Raw genomic sequence first — 10,467 nt, 5'->3', positions numbered from 1 at the left:
TGGACTTAACAGATATTTATAGAACATTTCATCCCAAAACAAAAGGATACACCTTCTCAGGAACCTTCTCCAAAATTGACCATATAATCAGTCATAGAACGGGCCTCAAAAGATACAGAAAGATAGAAATAATCCCACGCATCCTATCAGCTCACCACAGACTAAGGCTGGTCTTCAATAACAATAAAAACTACAGAAAGCCCCCACATACATGGAAGTTGAACAACACTCTATTCAATGATAACTTGGTCAAGGAAAAAAATAAAGAAATTAAACACTTCTTAGAATTTAATAAAAATGAAGACACAACATACCCAAACTTATGGGACACAATGAAAACAGTGCTGAGAGGAAAACTCATAGCTCTGACTGCCTGCAAAAAGAAACAGGAGAGAGCATACATCAGCAGCTTGACAGCACACCTAAAAGCTCTAGAACAAAAAGAAGCAACTACACCCACAAGGAGTAGAAAGCAGGAAATAATCAAACTCAGGGCTGAAATCCACCAAGTAGAAACAAAAAGGACTATACAAAGAATCAACAAAACTAAGAGCTGGTTCTTTGAGAAAATCAACAAGATCGATAAACCCTTAGCCAGAATAACCAGAGGGCACAAAGAGTGTATTCAAAATTAACAAAATCAGAAATGAAAAGGGAGACATAACAACAGAATCTGAGGAAACTCAAAAAATCATCAGATCCTACTACAAAAGCCTATACTCAACAAAACTGGAAAATCTGGAGGAAATGGACAATTTTCTACACAAATACCAGGTAACAAAGTTAAATCAGGAACAGATAAACCATCTAAACAACCTCATAACTCCTAAAGAAACAGAAGAAGTTATTAAAAGTCTCCCAACTAAATTACAATCAAGTTCTACCACACCCAGTTCTTTATGTGGATTCTGAGACTTGAACTCAGGTCTCAGTTCCTCAACCCTTTGTTCCAAGTACTTTCCCAACTGAGCCATCTCACCAGCCCCGCGTCTAAGAATATGAAATGTTTCAAATAAACGTTGTTACATTTAATGGTAATAAAATATGCATAACAAATTAAAAAAAAAGTCTCCCAACTAAAAAGAGCCTAGGACCAGATGAGTTTAGTGCAGAATTCTATCAGACCTTCATAGAAGACCTCATACCAATACTGTACAAACTATTCCACAAAATAGAAACAGATGGAGAACTACCCAATTCCTTCTATGAACCCACAATTATTCTTATACCTAAACCACAAAGACCCAACAAAGAAAGAAAACTTCAGACCAATTTCCCTTATGAATATCAATGTAAAAATACTCAATAAAATTCTCACAAACAGAATCCAAGAACACATCAAAATGATCATCCATCATGATCAAGTAGGCTTCATCCCAGGGATGCAGGGATGGTTCAATATGCAGAAATCCATCAACGTAATCCACCATATAAACTATAAAAACCACATGATTATTTCATTAGATGCTGAGAAATCATTTGACAAAATTCAACAGCTCTCCATGATAAAAGTCCCAGAAAGATCAGGAATTCAAGGCCCATACCTAAAAATAGTAAAAGCCATATACAGCAAACCAGTAGCTAACATTAAACAAAATGGAGAGAAACTTGAAGCAATCCCACTAATATCAGGGACTAGACAAGGCTGCCACTCTCTCCCTACTTATTCAATATAGTACTTGAAGTCCACTCTCTCCCTACTTATTCAATATAGTACTTGAAGTCCTAGCCAGAGCAATCAGACAATGAAAGGAGGTGAAAAGGATACAAATTGGAAAGGAAGAAGTTAAAATATCACTATTTGCAGATGATATCATAGTATACTTAAGTGACCCCAAAAGTTCCACCAGAGAACTACTAAGCCTGATAAACAACTTCAGCAAAGTGGTTGGGTATAAAATTAACTCAAACAAATCAGTAGCCTTCCTCTACTCAAAGGATAAACAGGCTGAGAAAAAAAAGTAGGGAAACGACACCCTTCACAATAGTCCAAAATGACATAAAATACCTTGGTGTGACTTTAACCAACCAAGTTAAAGATCTGTATGATAAGAACTTCAAGTCACTGAAGAAAAAAATTTAAGATTGCAGAAGATAGAAAGGCCTCCCATGCTCATGGATTAGCAGGATTAATATAGTAAAAATGGCAATTTTGCCAAAAGCAATCTACAGATTCAATGCAATCCCCATCAAAATGCCAATTCAATTCTTCATAGAGTTAGAAGGAGCAATTTGCAAATTCATCTGGAATAACAAAAATCCCAGGATAGCGGAAACTATCCTCAACAATAAAAGAACTTCTGAGGGAAATCACCATCCCTGACTTCAAGCAGTATTTCAGAGCAATAGTGATTAAAAAAAAACTGTATGGTATTGGTACAGAGACAGGCAGATAGATCAGTAGAATAGAACTGAAGATCCAGAAATGAACCCATACACCTACGGTCACTTGATCAATGACAAAAGAGCTAAAACCATCCAGTGGAAAAAAGCATTTTCAACAAATGGTGCTGGTTCAACTGGAGGTCAGCATGTAGAAGAATGCAAATCAATCCATTTTTATCGCCCTGTACAAAGGTTACGTCCAAGTGGATCAAGGACCTCCACATCAAACCAGAAACACTCTAACTAATAAAAGAAAAGGTTGGGAAGAGTCTTGATCACAAGAGCACTGAGGAAAATTTCCTGAATAAAACACCAATGGCTTATACTTTAAGATCAAGAATCAACAAATGGGACCTCATAAAACTGCAAACACTGTCCTTAGGACAAAAAGGCAACCAACAGATTGGGAAAAGATCTTTACCAATCCTACATCTGATAGAGGGCTAATATCCAAAATATACAAAGAACTCAAGAAGTTAAACTCCAGAGAGCCAAATAACCCTATTAAAAAATGGGGTACAGAGCTAAACAAAGAATTCTCAGTTGAGGAATATCGAATGGCTGAGAAGTACGTACACACACACACACACACACACACACACACACACACACACACATACACATATATATATACACACACACCGCCACCAAAAATAGAAAAGAGTGATGAAGATAAGAAGTGCATGCTGACAGGAACCGGATTTAGATGTCTCCTGAGAGACACAGCCAGATCATGTCAAATATAGAGGTGAATGCTAGCAGTATACTGAACTGAGAATGGAACCCCCATTGGAGGAATTAGAGAAAAGATTGAAAGAGCTGAAGGGGCTTGCAACCCCATAAGAACAACCATGCCAACCAACCAGAGCTCCCAGGGACTGACTAAACCACTACCCAAAGACTATACATGAACTGACCATGGCTCCAACTGGATAGGAAAGAAGATGGCTTTGTTGGGCACCAGTGGAAGGAGAAGCCCTGGTCCTGCCCAGGTTAGACCCCCAGTGTAGGGGAATGTGGGTGGGCAAGGTGGGGTTGGATGGGGAGGGGAACACCCTTATAGAAGAAGGGGAGGAAGATGAGATAGGGAGCTTATGGCCAGAAAACCAGGAAAGGGAATAACATATGAAATGTAAATTTAAAACTATCCAATTGAAAAAAAGAAACTAAAGCCATATACACTCCTAATTTAAAAAAAAAAAATAACTCACCCAGCCATCCCATTACTGCTGACTATAAAAATTTGTTATGATTGCAAATCACATTCCTGTAGGCAGAGGGAGCTACTAGCAGCAACAAATTGGCTTGGAGGTGGACAGGATTCCCACAGAGAGGTAGAATTTTGTTTCTAGAAAATCTTAGCCTGTTTCAGACCACATACACAAATGGCTAGAAAAGCTGTAGGCAGACCGTAACTGCCAGGACTAGTCATTTCTCTTGTAGCCGACATACGGAGAATGGGTTGGTCAAATGAGGCCCTGAGATCTGAATCTCTTTGAAGAGGAGGTAAACATAAACAGTGATTGCCCACAGTCTGACTGTCCACCAGCCAAGCTGTGGAAGCTGAAGAGGGCTGTGGGTGGAGGCACAGACCAGGGGATGCAGAACAGGACAGGAACATAAGCATTATGTCCAGACATCTCTAAGAAGAGCCTTGGGTTGACCTAACAGCTTCTTCTTGACCTAGTGCCTAGGGGCAAGTGGTCAACTGTTCCATGCCATCTTATCCAAGAAAAAAGCCAGCGAACTGACAGGACTCACAGAGCATTCACACATGCGAACATCTGGGACAGTCTTTCCTCTGGAATTAAGATATTACTCTGGCATTTGGTACACAAGTGAAGCCTTGTGTTTTGAGGGCTGTTGGGAATATAGGGTCTCAGAGCTACATGCAGAGTTGTTTCAGAGGTTCCAAGTGCCATTGTCTTGAAACCTTGTTCTCTACAGCGCTATAAAAACCTCATTCTCCTGCAGCTGATCTAGGTATTTCCACTCTAGGAGAAGATGCAGGAATAACCAACAAGCCAGAGACCTCACTCTTGCCAGGTTGGACCTGTCTAGAATGAACCTTGTATATATACAGACCAATCAGACCTGTAAGAGCAAATGAGTAGCCCGTGAGGCCAAGTCAGAGGTGCTGCACACTTCTACCAGGGGAGCATTCTGTCATTCTGCCTACAATTTGACCCTGCAATTAAGAATATTATGTGAAATTTACATATAACGATGCAATCTTTTGGTTCTTTTATATGAGATTTTGAGAAATCACTTTTTTTTAATGACAGACGAACCTCATTTCTTGTGGTTTGTAGAACCAGAGAGTTCTCTTTTCAGCATGTAGAAAGCGGAGAGGGCTCTCTACCCTGGAACATGAATGCCTAGCTACTAGGGCCATTGGAGCATACAATATACAGACCCTGACAGTTTCAATGTCATCAGAACATTCCAGTAGCAAAGAAAATGCAGTAATTAACATATAGTCATATACAAATATAAGCATGAGTCCAGATACCTAAAGAGGCCCTCTAGCTGTTGACTAGCAGGGCAAGCAAAATCTTCTAGCAAATTATATTTTCTCAGTAAGTTCCTGTCCTTAGGCTCTGGTAGAAAGGATGTGCTTACACCCTCTTCTGTGTACTGAGAGAGCAGCGGGCCTGGAAGTCTTCTCTCCTACGACTGTGGGCAGGAAGCTAGCCTGACATCCACTTCTCTAGCTAGTCAGGTACACTGTACATAAAAGCCCGCTTTCGGCATGAATAATGAGGAACCAGATTATAAAGAGCTGTAAGCTAAGCCGAGCCACATGAAGCCTCAGTGGGACCTAAACTGTGGCAAACCTTTGAACAGTGTGGGACCGTGACAAGACACATCACCTCAGAGTCAAGAAGCTTCAAGCACGTGAGGTGGTATATGCCTATCATCACAGCACTCAGTAGGCTGAAACAGGAAGACATCTGTGAACTCACAGCCAGCCTGGGCTACATGGAAAACGCTTGGGGTTTTGTTGTTCATTGCTGTTTTCATGTCTTTTAAATCCATCCGACACACTGAAAGAAAACAGCTAAACGAAGTCCGAGATGAAGTTTCTAAAGTGAATCAAAGACATTCTTAGTGGACATCAGAGAGAAGAAAGAGCTTTTACAACTCAGCATGCCTTCAAGCTAAACAATTCAAGCCCAGCTATTTCTCCCTTCTTTTTGTAGACATCAGTAATTGCTCTTTTAAATTATCTGGGAAGAGAAAGGAAGCCATGAGGGTAAGAGGGGAGGCAAAAGGGAATAATGGGGGGTATAACCTATGTACGTTGTATACATACATGAAAATGTCACAATGAAGCACATTATTCCGTACAATCATGTATGCTAACAAAATTAAGTTCACAGAAGACAGCAAAATTTAAAAGCCGTGTTTATTTACTGCATCAAAGTCCAAAGTCTGATTAAAATATATTATAATCTTTACCTGTGACCATCTTATCATCGGGTTTAGAACAGAAGATGATAAAGGGAGATGTGAAAATCAATTAATTAGGGATGAGCAGTAAGACTGTGGCCTACCAGTATCAGCCATTCCAATACTGACTGCAAAGAACCAAATCTTAAATATAGTCATGGAAACCTGCATGCATGTAAAGAAAGGAGATGTTCCATTCGGTGCTGAGATGCAGGAACCAGAGGTCTTTTTCCATCACAGAAACGGAAAATACATAGGTGCAAGTGTCCACTTGCTGGATTTCTAGATATTTACGTGACACTCACCTGATAAGCAGTAGTAAGCCCAGGAGTCTCATGACAGTCACCGAGCACAACGAGTGGGTGCCAAGCATCCAGTGTTTAGAGCGTACACTATGGTCTACTCCCAAAGGCCCAATTTCTAATTTTCCATCCAGTCAGAAGCTGTTTTTCCTCTGCCCAGGCTCCTTTCTAGTCACTTTGTGAAGGCCTGGAAATGTACCATTTACCTGCAAACATTCTAGAAACCAAATTCCCAAAGGCAAGCCTTAGCAAAGTGGGTATAATTTCTTTGGATGCTCTGAGGCAAGTGGTTTCTGAGTAGGGACCAAGAGAGCTGGAATTGATAGAACTAATTTTATTTTCCAGGGTGACAGCTTGATTTCCAAGTTCACTTCAGAGGCAGTTGCAGTAAAGCAAGGCATTTACTGGATGCTGAGTATCATTAACCTGCTCAGTGGGGCAGTGAACATCTGAGCATGGCCAGGACAGCAGGTGAGCAAGGCCTCTATGAATGGTGAAAGGGACGTGAAGGAAGGGAGGCCTGAAACGACCAAGGATGACAAAAAGGAGAGAGAATCTAGCACTCAGTGCAGTCTCTCTCTCTTTGGGAGAAAGACACTCAAAATTCCCTTCCTGTTCTATACCCTGAGCAGTGGTATCTTTACAGCAATCGGCCAAGAGGATCATGAGATGACTTACAGTCACCACTCACTACGTGGATTTCTCTGGAACATATATTCTAAACCATCAACCTAGGATCAATGTCCAGAGTGGTATGGTGTGGAAGAAAATGGCAGCACAGCCATGCAAAGTTGTTGGTTTTGTTACTACAGCAGCTAAAACGCTTTCTCAAAGTGAAAAGGAAGTTTGAACTCAGCGTACATAGAAAGTATCTAAGGGTTTTCCCAGCTGTTTCCTACAAAGCCAGAGAGGAAACAATGCCTCGTGTGCTTTGGTTCTTGCACATTCCACAGCAATATCGAGTCCACTACTGGCTCTACAGGAACGTAATGTCTGGTTCTAGGAATTATGCCTGTGCCTCTTCAGAGGGGTTGGCCCACCTGCTAGGTGAGTCCTACAGTCCTAGCCCCTGCTGTCCTGGAAAATCAACTTGGAAACGCTCATACAACCTATGAGAGCAATACAAAATTTTGGGCTCATCAAAGTTGTCAAGAAATAAAACGCTCACAAACCTGCGAGGCAAAGCAACGTTTAAAAGTCAACACAATGTTCACAAAAGCCTACTTGATGGAATGTGAGGAGAGGGCCACGGCTCAGTGGCAGAGCTCTTGTCTAGCACACAGGAGGCCCTGAGTTCAATTCCAGAAGTGCAAAAGGAGGGATGAGGGATGACAGGTGCCTCTCTGTCCCCTTTCAAACAGGCTCACGGAATACTATGGGAAAGTTTAGAGCTGTGGCCTGCCCTAGCCTCTTGGTGTGCACTAGTGGCTGCTGATGCTCTTCTCAGAACACGTGTGGCTGGCCGAGCAAGCAAGTCTGTGGGTGGTTCTGAATCAAGTGGTCACCCAGAGCAATGACAGTAACCCTAGCTTCTTTTCATGGTTGATTTAAACCCCTCGTCTGGAAATTCTTTTTTCAAAAAAAGAAAAAAGAAAAAGAAATAAAAACAAAACATAACTTTTATAGTTCAAGGATTTCCTTTAAGGAGGAAAAGACAGAGCAATCATTGTGCTGGGGAAATGAGGGAAGGGTTGTTTGTAGCAAGTCTGTATCTGTACAGGCCACTTGTCTGGTGAGTACAGTGACAGGCAATGGCTCCACTTCCGTTCCCGGTGAATCACTTTGGAAGGTTCAGACAGGACAGGTATGTGTAAGCATTTTTAAAATATATTTTCTTTTTCTTTCTTTACCATATTGAGCACACAAACATAACCTAAGGTCTACTGTAAAACATGAAGTCGGCTCCAAAGAGTTGAAAGACTAGTAAGATACAAAGAAACATCGTTCTAACAAAGACAGATCTTTGATGAACTTTTTAATGTGAACTGATTTATTTAAAACAAGGATCCAGGGTAGACCTGGAGAATGTTCTAGTAGAGCATGGCACAGATGAAGGTTAGTTAATACTCACTAGCACCTCACATGAGACAGAAAGATGAAGTAGGCAACACATCACAGAAGGAAAACCAAGCACGCGGAAAAGGCACCTGGCAGGAGAGCCCGTGTCCCAGCTCCTCTAGCAAGGTCGTTCTTGTGCACTCAGTCTGGACAGTATTCGGAAGGGAACAAAACAGTTCTAATCTAAAGCCGAGTCTCCAGGGCCAGCAGCCTCTTCACTGGGGCTGCTGGTCACCTGCCGTGTGGCTGGGGACTGAGTATGCTAAGCAGGGATAGAAGCTCCTTCTACCCTTTGTTTCTCAAGAAGGAACCTCCCCCAGTTTCAGCAGTGGATTCTGGAAGCTTTTAAGCATTTTAACTTGAAAACACTAAGTAAAAGCAGACTGACTGAATGTAAACAATCAATCAAATGGAAAGGCAGACTCATAAAAATAAAACCCAGTGACCAGTTCATTAGCCAGTCGGTTAAGTCAACATCTGAATGAAGACATTTATACAACATCCACAAGACACACCAGCATAGCCACTGCTGGCAGCTGGGGGCAACAGCTCTCCTGTCCTTCCAGCACACTGTATTGCTACCAGAGAACGCAAGCCACGTGCTGAAGTTAAGAAACACCTCCAGTTGGCAAAGGACCCCAAGCCATGGTCAACCTAGTGTTGTGTCCAGGTGGATGGGAGACGAGACTTATACCCTCAAATCATGATCCTCAAAGCTCCTTCTGTTCTTTCTGTACATTTTGATCTCCGCATAGGAAGGTCCAAATGTGCTGTTTTCCTCTCAGGTCTAGGCACTCTGGAACATCAGACATTAACTCGCCTCCTTCATTTCTTCCCAACTCCATTGGTGACTTTGGACTTGGAATGCCGGTTCCTTCTTCTGGAAGAATGGCTTTCATTGTTGTTTGAATGCTTCGGTGGGCTGTCCTCAGAACCTGCCCAAAAGAAGCCAACACACCATCACCAGGGGCCTCTGAGCTCTGTGGCTGACTCCTGGGATCGGTAGTTCTCCCTTTCTGGCATGACCTGGCTTATCAGCTAAAATCTAGCTCCCTCTAGTGGCCTCATTAATAAATTGAGGCCAAGGGAATCTGACAATCTGTCTGTGCTTTGTGTGTACCAGGCAACGGCCCCGTAGACTGGGGTTCTAAGGAATTGTTAGGCTGGGAATATGTAAGATAGACTAGTCACAACACAGACCAGAAGTGAGTACAGATGAAAGCTTAAACAAGGGACAGTTAAAAGTTCAGCCACATTTTATGCATACAACCACAGTACAGATCCCCCTAGTCTGTACTGAACTGTTAAACAGGCTCTGTACGGTCTCTTGGAAAAGATTCTTGATGTCATAACTTTAAAACTACTAGCAGAGACATCAACATCTTTACAACCAAGGTGCCTGATGCTCTGAGCGACAGCCCTGAGGTGACATTGAAACATCGGGAGGTACTCTTTCCTCTGATAGAGCATGTGGCCAGTCCCTAAGGGAGTAGCTAAGCCTAAGCTCTCTTTTTCTCCAGTGTTCTGGTTCAGTTCTGGATGACATATTTACCAAACACAGCCACTTAAGCCCACTCCAAAGGCCCAGCAGCATTTTGCCGTCCTTCTAAGTATCGTTTGTCACAGTCCCAAATTTTCTGAAGAGTTTCCCTCTCTCCCTCTCCCCTCTCTGTCTTCCCTCTGTTCTTCATGTGCAGCATCACGTGCACACAAATACCTTCTATTGGAGAACCAGGAATGCCCAGGGCTGATTACACAACCTGATAGACCAGATAAGGTCAGTCTGGTGAAGCCCCTTGCTCACACAGGTCACAGACTACAGGGTGCTGCAAATCAAGCAGAGTTCACAGCCCCAGATCTGCAGAGTTAACTCTAAGTAAGCATGGTTTGTAAAGGGCTACAACCACAGTGAGTTCTGTCTCTCAGACCCAGTTTGCTCCCCACAGTCACGCTTTTCAGGATTCACAAGACCTTAAAATTACTGGCCAGTGGAGCCCCTTCACTGTCAATGGTTCATAAATTTAAAAATTTCAAAAAACCCAGTGGCCCCAGATCATTACAAAATGGAAAGTCTTCCTTCGGGTGCACAGCTCTCTAAGCTCTCCATTCACTGTGAAAGCCGAGAGCCAAGAGAGAGTGCTCCCGTCATGGGGACTGAGGCAGCGTTACCCTTCTGCCTAAGGAAAGCAGAGCTCAGCAGAGTCTCATCTCACAGAGCACATTTCTGCCTGTATTCTGTGAGCACTGTGTGAAGTGGCAGATGAGACTT

General features: G+C 42.4%; 1 protein-coding gene across 1 annotated transcript in view; it reads right to left on the bottom strand.

Moving 5' to 3' along the window:
* Positions 1-5,777: 5,777 nt before the first annotated feature.
* Ptdss1 (phosphatidylserine synthase 1) overlaps positions 5,778-10,467 on the bottom strand; it is a 64,718-nt gene continuing 60,028 nt past the window's right edge. Inside the window, exon 13 of the mRNA XM_032914215.1 lies at positions 5,778-9,133. Coding sequence (XP_032770106.1) covers positions 9,024-9,133 — 110 coding nt within the window. The 3' untranslated portion in view covers positions 5,778-9,023. The remainder of the gene's footprint in view (positions 9,134-10,467) is intronic.

Source organism: Rattus rattus, chromosome 1, assembly GCF_011064425.1.
Source record: "Rattus rattus isolate New Zealand chromosome 1, Rrattus_CSIRO_v1, whole genome shotgun sequence".
NCBI classification, from domain to species: Eukaryota; Metazoa; Chordata; class Mammalia; order Rodentia; family Muridae; genus Rattus; species Rattus rattus.
This window is presented reverse-complemented; position numbering and strand designations above follow the sequence as displayed.